At 66.7% G+C, this 11740-nt stretch overlaps 2 protein-coding genes across 2 annotated transcripts in view; both read left to right on the forward strand.

The window, feature by feature from the left end:
- LOC136000856 (carnitine O-acetyltransferase-like) overlaps nt 1-6234 on the forward strand; it is a 21777-nt gene extending 15543 nt beyond the window's left edge. The window contains 4 exon segments of the mRNA XM_065654857.1: nt 729-864; nt 1442-1504; nt 2232-2369; nt 5849-6234. Coding sequence (XP_065510929.1) covers nt 729-864; nt 1442-1504; nt 2232-2369; nt 5849-6085 — 574 coding nt within the window. The 3' untranslated portion in view covers nt 6086-6234.
- A 2614-nt stretch (nt 6235-8848) lies between these two features.
- PRRT1 (proline rich transmembrane protein 1) lies at nt 8849-11095 on the forward strand (the record flags this gene model as incomplete). Its single annotated transcript, XM_065654711.1, has 3 exons — nt 8849-8993; nt 9759-9979; nt 10055-11095. Coding segments are annotated over 3 exons (543 nt in total), but the record flags the coding sequence as incomplete, so codon positions are not given.
- Between the last annotated feature and the right edge of the window lie 645 nt (nt 11096-11740).

An 11740-nucleotide genomic window follows, 5' to 3' on the forward strand; every position in this document is an offset into this window, starting at 1 on the left:
GGCAGAGCATGGGAGGGACCCAGGAGTTCGGGAGGGACCCAGGCATCCGGGAGGGACCCAGGCATCCGGGGCAGAGCATGGGAGGGACCCAGGAGTTCGGGAGGGACCCAGGCATCCGGGGGGGACCCAGGCATCCGGGGCAGAGGATGGGAGGGACCCAGGAGTTCGGGAGGGACCCAGGAGTTCGGGAGGGTCCCAGGCAGCCAGGAGGGACCCAGGCATCCGGGGCAGAGCATGGGAGGGACCCAGGAGTTCGGGAGGGACCCAGGCAGCCGGGGGGGACCCAGGCATCCGGGGCAGAGGATGGGAGGGACCCAGGAGCTCGGGAGGGACCCAGGCGTCCGGGAGGGACCCAGGCATCCGGGGCAGAGGATGGGAGGGACCCAGGAGTTCGGGAGGGACCCAGGCAGCCGGGAGGGACCCAGGCATCCGGGGGGGACCCAGGCATCCGGGGCAGAGGATGGGAGGGACCCAGGAGTTCGGGAGGGACCCAGGCATCCGGGAGGGACCCAGGCATCTGGGGGGGAGGATGGGAGGGACCCAGGCGTCCCGAGGGGACCCAGGCGTCCGGGAGGGACCCAGGTGTTTGGGAGGGACCCAGGAGTTCTGGAGGGGACCCAGGCGTCCGGGAGGACCCAGGCATCCGGGGGGGAGGATGGGAGGGACCCAGGTGTCCCAAGGGGACCCAGGAGTTCGGGAGGGACCCAGGCGTCCGGCGCCCCCCGCAGGACCCACGGCTCCCTGTGCGCGTCCTGCGAACCCACGTCCCTGCGCCACGTGCTGCCCGGCTGCTCCGACCTCCTGCGCCCCCCCGGGCCGCCCTGCCTGGCGCTGGCGCGGGCGCTGGGAGACCCCCACGCACAGGTGGGCGGCGCCGGGGGCGGGACTTCCTGTCCCGGCGGTCAAACGGGTGGGGCTTCCTGTCTAGGGGATGGAAATGGGGCGCGGTTTCCTGTTCAGGGGGGCGGAAATGGGTGTGACTTCCTGTCCTGGGTGTCAAATGGGTGGGACTTCCTGTGCTTGTGTGAGGTGGGGGTGGGACTTCCTGTCTTGGGTGTGAAACAAGCGGGACTTCCTGTTCTGGGGGTGAGCTGGGGGGCGGGACTTCCTGGCCATGGGGGGGGGCGGGACTTCCTGCCCCTGTGTGGAAATGGAGGCGGGACTTCCTGTCTGGGGTGTGGGAATGGGGGGGGCGGGACTTCCTGTCCGGGGTGTGAGGTGGGGGGCGGGACTTCCTGTCCGGGGTGCGAGGTTGGGGACGGGACTTCCTGTCCGGGGTGTGAGGTGGGGGGCGGGACTTCCTGTCCGGGGTGCGAGGCGGGGGGCGGGACTTCCTGTCCGGGGTGTGAGGTGGGGGGCGGGACTTCCTGTCCGGGGTGTGAGGCGGGGGGCGGGACTTCCTGTCCGGGGTGCGACGCGGGCGGGGCTGCGTGTGTTGCAGCCGGAGCTGCAGGGGGCGCTGCTGCGCGAGGCCGTGGAGGCGCAAACGCGCCACGCGCGGGAGGTGGGCCCGGGGGGCGGGGCCAGGAGGGGGCGGGGCCTCCTGGGGGCGGGGGGTGGGGAACCTGGGGGGGGGTGTGGGTGTGGCCTCGGGGTGGGTGGGGCCTCAGGGGGGCGTGTCCAAGGGTGCTGAGGGGGCGGGGCCTCGTGGGGGCGTGTCCAGATGCTGGGGGGGCGGGGTCGGAAGTGGGCGGGGCTGGAAGTGGGTGAGGCTGGAAGTGGGTGGAGCCGGAAGTGGGTGGGACCGGAAGTGGGTGGGGCTGGAATTGCGCGGGGGCTCGTGGGGGCGTGTCCAGGTGCTGGTGGGGGGCGGGGCCAGAAGTGGGCGGGGCCGGGAGTGGGCGGGGCCGGGAGTGGGTGGGGCCAGGAGTGGGTGGGGCCGGAAGTGGGTGGGGCTGGAAATGGGCGGGGCCTCGTGGGGGGCGTGTCCAGTTGATAGGGGCGGGGCCAGAAGTGGGCGGGGCCTGGGGGGCGTGTCCAGGTGCTGTTGGGGGCGGGGCTGGAGGTGGGTGGCGGGGGGGGGTGTCGGGTGGGCGGGGCCTCAAGTGGGCGTGTCGGGGGGGCGGGGCCAGAAGTGGGCGGGGCTGGTAGTGGGCGGGGCCTCACGGGGGGGGCGTGTCCAGGTGCTGTTGGGGGCGGGGCGGGGGGGGGGTGTCGGGTGGGCGGGGCCTCAAGTGGGCGTGTCTGGGGGCGGGGCCGGAAGTGGGCGGGGCCTGACGGGGCGCGGGCAGGTGCTGGCGGGGGCGGGGCCGGAGCGCCACCTGCAGGGGCTGCGGGCGGCGGCGCAGTCGGGGGGCGGCCCGCTGCCCCGGCTCTTCCTGGACCCGGCGTACGTGACGGCCACGCACTTCCGGCTCTGCAGCATGCAGGTCAGCGCCCGGAAACGCCCCGCCACGGCCCCGCACTCCCAAAACACCCTGAAACAGCCCGAAACACCCAGAAACACCCAAAAAACACCCCGAAACACCCAAAAACCACCCCGAAACACCCAGAAACACCCAAAAAACACCCCGAAACACCCCGAAACACCCAAAAACCACCCCGAAACACCCAGAAACACCCAAAAAACACCCCGAAACACCCCGAAACACCCAAAAACCACCCCGAAACACCCAGAAACACCCAAAAACCACCCCGAAACACCCAAAAACCACCCCGAAACACCCCGAAACACCCAAAAACCACCACAGAAACAGCCCCGGACACCCAAAACCACCCCGAAACACCCAAAAACACCCAAAAAACACCCTGAAACAGCCTGAAACACCCAAAAAACACCCAAAAACCACCCAAAAACCACCCCGAAACAGCCCTGATCACCCAAAAAACACCCAAAACCACCCTGAAACACCCAAAAACCACCCCAGAAACAGCCCCGAACACCCAAAACCACCCAAAAAACACCCTGAAACACCCAAAAACCACCACAGAAACAGCCCCGAACACCCAAAACCACCCCGAAACACCCAAAAAACACCCTGAAACAGCCTGAAACACCCAAAAAACACCAAGAAAACACCCCGAAACAGCCCTGATCACCCAAAAAACACCCAAAAGCACCCCAAAACACCCAAAAAACACCCCGAAACAGCCCCGAACACCCAAAAAACACCCAAACCCACCCCAAAACACCCAAAACCCACCCCAGAAACAGCCCTGAACACCCAAAACCCACCCAAAACCACCCCGAAACACCCAAAAACACCCAAAAAACACCCCGAAACAGCCCCAAAACACCCAAAAACACCCCAAACCACCCCGAAACAGCCCCTAAACACCTGAAAAACACCCCGAAACAGCCCTGAACACCCAAAACCCAAAAAACACCCAAAACACCCAAAAAACACCCCGAAACAGCCCCGAACACCCAAAAAACACCCCAAACCACCCTGAAACACCCAAAACCACCCCGCAACAGCCCCACACTCCCAAAAACACCCCGAGACAGCCCCAGACACCCAAAAAACACCCAAAAACACCCCGAAACAGCCCCGAACACCCAAACCCCACCTGAAACACCCAAAAACACCCTGAAACAGCCCAAATGCCCCCAAAACACCCCAAAACACCCCAAAACCACCCCGAAACAGCCCCGAACACCCTAACCCCACCCTGAAACACCCAAAACCAGCCCCAAACGCCCCAAAAACACCCCAAAACACCCCGAAACAGCCCTGATCACCCAAAAAACACCCCCAAACCACCCCAAAACACCCAAAACACACCCCGAAACAGCCCAAAATACCTGAAAACCACCCAAAAGCACCCCCAAAACACCCCAAACCAGCCCAAACCAGCCCCAAACACCCAAAACACCCCAAACCAGCCCAGAAACAGCCCGAACACCCAAACCCACCCCAAAACACCCCAAACCCGCCCAAACCCACCACCCAAAACACCCCCAGGAACCCCCAAAAAACCACCAAAAGCCACCCCAAAACCACCCAAAAAACCCCACACCAAAACACTCCCGGGAACCCCCAAAATACCCCAAAACCACCCAAAAAACACCCCAAACCAGCCCAAAACACCAAAAAACCACCCCAAACCACCCCAAAACCAGCCCCAAACCAGCCCAGAAAACAGCCCAAAACACCTAAAAAATACCCCAAAACATCTAAAAACTGCCCCCGAAACACCCCAAACCACCCAAAACACCCCAACCACCCCAAAACACCCCGAAACACCCCGAAACAGCCCCAAACCACAAAAACCAGGTTTTCCAGCATCGCTGGCGGTTATCTGGGGCGATTTTGGGTCCATAACCAGGGGATTTTGGGTCAGTCGAGTTTTCCAGCATTGCTGACTGTTATCTGGGGCCATTTTGGGTCCATAACCGGGGGTTTTGGGTCCATAACTGGGGGATTTTGGGTCCATAACTGGGGGTTTCGGGTCCGTAACTGGGTGGTTTTGGGTTAGTCAGGTATTTCAGCATCACTGTTATCTGGGGTGGTTTTGGGTCCATAACCGGGGGTTTTGGGTCCATAACCAGGGGGTTTTGGGTCCATAACTGGGGGTTTTGGGTCAGTCGGGTATTTCAGCATCACTGTTATCTGGGGTGATTTTGGGTCCGTAACCAGGTGATTTTGGGTCCGTAGGCGGGTGATTTTTGGTCCATAATTGGGTGGTTTTGGGTCCATAACCGGGGGTTTGGGTCAGTCGGGTATTTCAGCATCACTGTTATCTGGGTGATTTTGGGTCCATAACCGGGGGTTTCGGGTCGGTTGGGTATTTCAGCATCACTGTTACCTGGGGTGGTTTTGGGTCCATAACCGGGGTTTCGGGTCCATAACTGGGGGGTTTCGGGTCCATAATCGGGTGGTTTGGGTCCATAACCGGGGGTTTCGGGTCGGTCGGGTATTTCAGCATCACTGTTACCTGGGGTGGTTTTGGGTCCATAACCGGGGGTTTTGGGTCCATAACTGGGGGTTTCGGGGTCCATAACTGGGGGTTTCGGGTCAGTCGGGTATTTCAGCATCACTGTTATCTGGGGTGATTTTGGGTCCATAACTGGGGGGTTTTGGGTCCATAACCGGGGGTTTCGGGTCAGTCGGGTATTTCAGCATCACTGTTATCTGGGGTGATTTTGGGTCCATAACCGGGGGTTTTGGGTCCATAACCGGGGGTTTCGGGTCCATAACCGGGTGGTTTCGGGTCCATAACCGGGGGTTTCGGGTCCATAACCGGGGGTTTCGGGTCCATAACCGGGGGTTTTGGGTCCATAACCGGGGGTTTCGGGTCGGTCGGGTATTTCAGCATCACTGTTACCTGGGGTGATTTTGGGTCCATAACCGGGGGTTTCGGGTCGGTCGGGTATTTCAGCATCACTGTTACCTGGGGTGGTTTTGGGTCCATAACCGGGGTTTCGGGTCCATAACTGGGGGTTTCGGGTCAGTCGGGTATTTCAGCATCACTGTTATCTGGGGTGATTTTGGGTCCATAACCGGGGGGTTTTGGGTCCATAACCGGGGGTTTCGGGTCGGTCGGGTATTTCAGCATCACTGTTACCTGGGGTGGTTTTGGGTCCATAACCGGGGGTTTTGGGTCCATAACCGGGGGGTTTCGGGTCCATAACCGGGGTTTTGGGTCCATAACCGGGGGGTTTCGGGTCCATAACCGGGTGGTTTTGGTCCATAACCGGGTGATTTTGGGTCCATAACCGGGGGTTTCGGGTCCATAACCGGGGTTTTGGGTCCATAACCGGGGGTTTTGGGTCCATAACCGGGTGGTTTTGGGTCCATAACCGGGTGATTTTGGGTCCATAACCGGGGGTTTCGGGTCGGTCGGCTTTTCCAGCGTCGCCGACTGTCACTTTGGCCCCTCGGGGGGTCTCCGTTGTGCCCCCCAGGTCCGCTCCCGCGAGGGCTGTTGGCTGCTGCGGGGGCCGCTGGTGCCCGACGGCTACGGCGTGGGGGTGGGGCACGCGCTGCCCCCCCCCCGGCCCCGGCGGCCGCGCCGCCCCCCCCGGCGGCTGCTGGTGGCCGTGGCCGCCTTCGCCTGCTGCCCCCACACCGACCCCGCGCGCCTGGGCGAAGAGCTGGGGGGGGTCCTGGACGCGCTGCGGGGGCTCCTGGGGGGGCACTGAGGGGTGTCCCCCCCCACAGAGACACCGACCCCCCCCGGTGACCCCCCCCTTGGGGACACCCACCCCCCCCAGTGACACCGACCCCCCCGGTGACCCCCCGCTTGGGGACACCCGCCCCCCACAGAGACACCGACCCCCCCGGTGGCCCCCTCCCCCACAATGACAATGATCCCCCCTTGGGGACACCCACCCCCCCCAGTGACACCGACCCCCCCAGTGACCCCCCCTCTTGGGGACACCCGCCCCCCCCCCCAGTGACACCGACCCCCCCGGTGACCCCCTCCCCCACAATGGCAATGATCCCCCATGGGGACACCGACCCCCCCGGTGACCCCCCCCCGCTTGGGGACACCCGCCCCCCCCAGTGACACCGACCCCCCCATAGTGACATTGGCCCCCCCACAATGACAATGATCCCCCCATGGGGACATTGACCCCCCCCCCAGTGACACCGACCCCCCCATAGTGACTCTGACCCCCCATAGTGACATAGACCCCCCCGCCTGGGGACACCCACCCCCGCAGTGACACCGACCCCCCCATAGTGACACCAAACCCCCCATGGGGACATTGACCCCCCCATGGGGACCTCAACCCCCCCCAGTGACCCCCGACCTTGCCCCCACCCCCCCAAAACCTCCCGCCCATCCCGACACCCCCAGGCCCCCCCATCAGACCAAGGTGCAGATTTGGGACCAAAACCGCCCATTTTCGGGTCACTTGAAACACCAATAAAGTTTCTCGCAGCGTCGGGGGCTCCGATCCAGGGGATCCGGTCTGGGGTTGGGGGGGATCCTGATCCCGTTCAGCCGGGATCCAGCCCGGACTTTCCACCAGCCCCATCTGGTCCAGGGGATCCGGTCCAGGGGATCCGGTCCAGGGATCCGGTCCGGGCTGTGGAGCTGGTTCCACTCCAGGGGATCCGGTCCGGGGTTGGGGGGGGGGTCCCGATCCACCCGGATCCATCCCGGATTTTGTAGCAACCCCAATCCAGTCTGGGGGTCCAGTCCGGGTTTGGGGTGTCCCGATCCCCTGGATCCATCCCGGACTTTGTACCAACCCCGATCCAGTCTGGGGGTCCATTCTGGGTTTGGGGGGATCCCGATCCACCTGGTTCCATCCCGGATTTTGTACCAATCCCGATCCAGTCTGGGGGTCCAGTCCAGGTTTGGAGGGGCGGGTGGGAATCCCAGTCCTGATCCCCTGGATCCATCCTGGACTTTGTACCAACCCGGATCCAGCCCAGGTTTGGGGGGGGATCCCAGTCCCGATCCACCCGGATCCATCCCGGACTTTGTACCAACCCGGATCCAGCCTGGGGGTCCATTCTGGGTTTGCAGGGGTCCCGATCCACCCGGATCCATCCCGGACTTTGTACCAACCCCGGTCCAGTCTGGGGGTCCAGCCCCAGGTTTGGGGGGGGGGGGGATCCCAGTCCCGATCCACCCGGATCCATCCCGGACTTTCCAGCACCCACAATGTGCTCCGGGTGCCGGTTCCGCTGCGGGGATCCGTTCCGGGCTTTGCCTCAGTCCCACTCCCGGCTCCGCTCCGGGTTTTGCTCGGCCCCGGGTGGGGGGGCGCGGGGGGGACCCGATCCGGCCCGGGGGGGGATCCAGGCCGGGAGGCGCCGGTTCCGCAGCGCGATCCGGTCCGGGCTTTGCCGGGGGGGGTTCCGGTGCTGGTTGGGTCCGGCCATGGCGGCTGAAAAACCCGGTGCGGAGCGGGGGGCGGGCTGGGGGGCTGGGGGGGGCGGGTGGGGGGGACGGGGGGGTGGGGGTGGAGATGGGGGGTGGACGTATGGGGGGATGGGGGGGGATGGGGGGATGGAGATATGGGGGGGTGGGGGTGGAGATGGGGGGATGGGGGGGATGGAGATGGGGGATGGGGGGGATGGAGATATGGGAATGGGGGGGGGATGGGGGGGGCTGGAGATGGGGGGGGATGAGGGGGAATGGGGTGGGGGGGCCGAAAGCATGCCCGTGGAAATGGGGGGGAGGGAGGGGACCCAGGCGTCCGGGACAGCCCCATCCCCCCCCCGTGCTATAAATAGCTCGATGGGGGGGGGGGGGGCGGGGGGGGTGACCCAGAAACGGAGCCCCGGGGGGGGCGGGGGGGGGAGGGGGGGAAAGTGGGTGTTTATGGGGGATGGGGGCGGAGGGTAATTGGGGGGGGGGAGGGGAGGACATGGGGGAGGCGTTGGGGGGGGAGGGTCTGTGGGGTGGGGGGGTCTGTGGGGTCTGTGGGGATCTGGGGGGTCTGGGGGGGTCTGGGGGGTCTGTGGGGTCTGTGGGGTGGGGGGGTCTGTGGGTTCTGGGGGGATCTGGGGGGGTCTGGGGGGTCTGTGGGTTCTGGGGGGATGTGGGGGGTCTGGGAGGGTCTGGGGGGGTCTGGGGGGTCTGGGGGTTTGTGGGTTCTGGGGGGTCTGGGGGTTCTGGGGGGGTCTGGGGGGTCTGTGGGTTCTGGGGGGTCTGGGGGGGTCCCGTCCCCCCTGACCCCCCGTCTCCCCCCCCAGGAGCGCCGGAGGGGGCTCCCCACTCATCCCCCCCCCCTACGGGCCCCCGGCGCCCCCAGGCCCGGGGGGGGGTTTCCCGGGGGGGGGCGCGGCCACGTTCCCGCGGGGGGAGTTCGCGCTGGGGGCGGCGACGCTTCCCCGGGGGGGGGCGGGGCCCGGGGGGGGGGGCGGGGCGGGGGCGGCCACGCTGCCCCGGGGGCCGCCGGGGGGGGGCGGGGGGGGAGGGGTCCCGCACGCGGCCACGCTGCCCCGCCCCCCCCCCGCTGCCGCCCCCCCCAGCCCTACGGGAGCCCCCCCGGCCCCCCCCAGCCCCCCCTGCCCTACGCGCCCCCCCCGTTCGCCGTCCAGCTCCAGCCCTGCGCCGCCTACCTGCCCGTCTACCCCGTGGGGCCCGTGAGTGGGCGGGGCCTGGGGGGCGGGGCCTGGGGGGCGTGGCCGGGGGCGTGGCCGGGGGGCGTGGCCGGGGGGCGTGTCCTGGGGGGCGGGGCCGGGGGGGCGGGGCTTGGGGGGGAGAGGTGGGGGGTGATGGGGCGGGGCCAAGGGAGGGGGCGTGGCCTGGGCTTGGTGGGTGGGGCTTGTGGGGGCGGGGCTGGGAGAGGAGGGGGCGGGGCCTGGTGGGGGCGGGGCTTGTGGGGGGAGAGGTGGGTGGAGGGGCGGGGCCTGCGGGAAGGGGCGTGGCCTGGGCTTGGTGGGTGGGGCTTGGGGGGAGGGGTGGGGTTGTGGGGGGAGGGGGTGGGTTTGATGGGGCGTGGTAAAAGGAGGGGGAGGGGCTGAGGGAGGGGGTGGGGCTTATGTGGGCGGGGGCAATGGAGGGGGCGTGGCCTGGGCTTGGTGGCGGGGCTTGGAGATGGGGAGGGGTGGGGTTGAGGGGGCGGGGTCTTGTGGGGGGCGGGGTCTGGGCAGGGCTTGTGGGAGGCGGGGCTTGGAGGGAGGGATGGGGCTATGGGGGCGGGGCCAATGGAAGGGGCGGGGCCAACAGGATGGGGTCAGTGGGGGCGTGGCTTGGAGGAGGCGGGTGGGGCACCAAAAGGGGCGGGGCTTATAGTGACACTTATGGGGGTGTGGTCACTTATGGGGGGCGTGGCCACCCCTGGGGGGGCGTGGCCATCATCACCCCCACCCCTGACACGCACCTTTCCCCTCCCCTCCCCCCCCCAGGCTTACGGGGCCGCCCCCCCCGGCCCCTCCCCCTGCCCGCTGCCCGGCTCGGGGGGCGGGGGCAGCTTGGGGGGCGCTGTGGGTCCCCCCCTGGGGCTGGGGGGGGTCCCGGGGGGCTGGGCGAGCGCCGGGCGCCCCACGACTACCTGCCCATCGCCGTCCTCACCACCCTCTGCTGCTTCTGGCCCACGGGCGTCGTCGCCATCGTCAAGGCCGTGCAGGTGGGGGTGGGGACATGGGGGGGGGGGGGCGACCCCGCCATGGGGTGCGTGTGACCCCCCCCCCCCGACCCCCAGGTTCGCACGGCCGTGGCGCGGGGGGACATCGTGTCGGCCGAGATCGCGTCGCGGGAGGCGCGGAACTTCTCCTTCATCAGCCTGGCCGTGGGCATCGCGGCCATCGTGCTCTGCACCATCCTCACCGTCGTCATCATCATCGCCGCCCAGCACCACGACAACGACTGGGAGCCCTGAGACCCCCCCCCCCCGACTCCGGGGACCCGCATCGCCGTGGCAACGTTGAGCATCTCCTAGCAACCGGGTCTGGTGTTGCCGTGGTAACGCTGGGGATGCTGGTGATGTCCTAGCGACGGGTCGGGTACCGGGGAAGCCTCAGCGTTGCCACGGCAACCGCCCTGGGACCCGCTCGCCACGTCTCTGCGCCCCTCGGCATCGCCATGGCGACGTTGAGCATCTCCTAGGAACCGGTTCTGGTGCTGCCGTGGTAACGCTGGGGATGCTGGTGATGTCCTAGCGACGGGTCGGGTACCGGGGAAGCCTCAGCGTTGCCATGGCGACGGCCCCGGGGACCCGCCCACTGTGCCCCGGACACGCCCTCGGCATCGCCATGGCAACGCTGGGCATCCTCTGGCAACGGCTGCTGGCGTTGCCATGGCAACGCTGGGGATGCTGGTGATGTCCTGGCGACGGATCGGGTACCAGAGGCCCCCAGCGTTGCCACAGCAACAGCGCTGGGCATCCCGCGCCATCACCATGGTAACACTGGGGGGGGGTCTCCTAGTGACGGCTGGGGTACCGGAGCCCCTCGGCGTTGCCATGGCAACGGCCCTGAGGGCCGCCTAGCAACGGCGTTTGGCGTTGCCATGGCAACACTGGGGACGCCCATTGCGCCGGGGACCAGAGCCCCTCAGCGTTGCCATGGCAACCACGCCCGCCCACGCCCCCCCCGTCCCGGGTTCCCATTGGTCCAGCGTCACTATGGCAACGCCCCCACCTCCAGCCCCCGCCCCCTCATCTGCATGCCAAGCCCCGCCCCCCGCCAGGCCCCGCCCCCCCCCCCCGCCGCTGCTGCCGGATCAATAAATCTCTATATTGATACGGGGGAGGGGCCGCGCGGTGCCGGGGGGAGGGGGGGCGGCTGTTTCCATGGCAACCGCGGGGGGGGGGAATGTTAATGAAGCGGGACCGTCGTTAGGGGCTGTTAATTGGGGAGGGGGGGAGACACACAGCCGGCCCCCCCCCCCCCCCGTCTCCATGGCAACAGCGTCAGAGGAGCCACATCCCACCCCCCCCCCCCAAATCCCTTAATTAACCGCTTCTCATTAATGACACTTTATATTAACGTGTGGGGAACCCCCCACCATCACTGTCCCCCCGTTACCACCTCCCCGATCCTTTAATCAACCACTTCTCATTAACAACCGTGTACATTAACATCACCGAACTCCCCCCATCAGACCCTCCCATCCCCGTCTCCATGGCAACAGCATCACAGGAGCCACATCCCACCCCCGCAATCCCTTAATTAACCCCTCCCCATTAACAATTCTCATTAACAACCCAGACTCTATTCTGTATCCATGGCAACAGCGTCCCCAACCCGTTAATTAACCCGTCCTCACTAACGACCCCGCCCATCAACGTGGGGGGACCCCTCCCCATCCCGTCTCCATGGCAACAGCGTCCCAGCCCCTTAATTAACCCCTCCCCGTCCCGTCTCCATGGCAACAGCGTCCCCGGCCC

This window comes from Caloenas nicobarica, chromosome 35, assembly GCF_036013445.1.
Source record: "Caloenas nicobarica isolate bCalNic1 chromosome 35, bCalNic1.hap1, whole genome shotgun sequence".
Classification (NCBI taxonomy): Eukaryota; Metazoa; Chordata; class Aves; order Columbiformes; family Columbidae; genus Caloenas; species Caloenas nicobarica.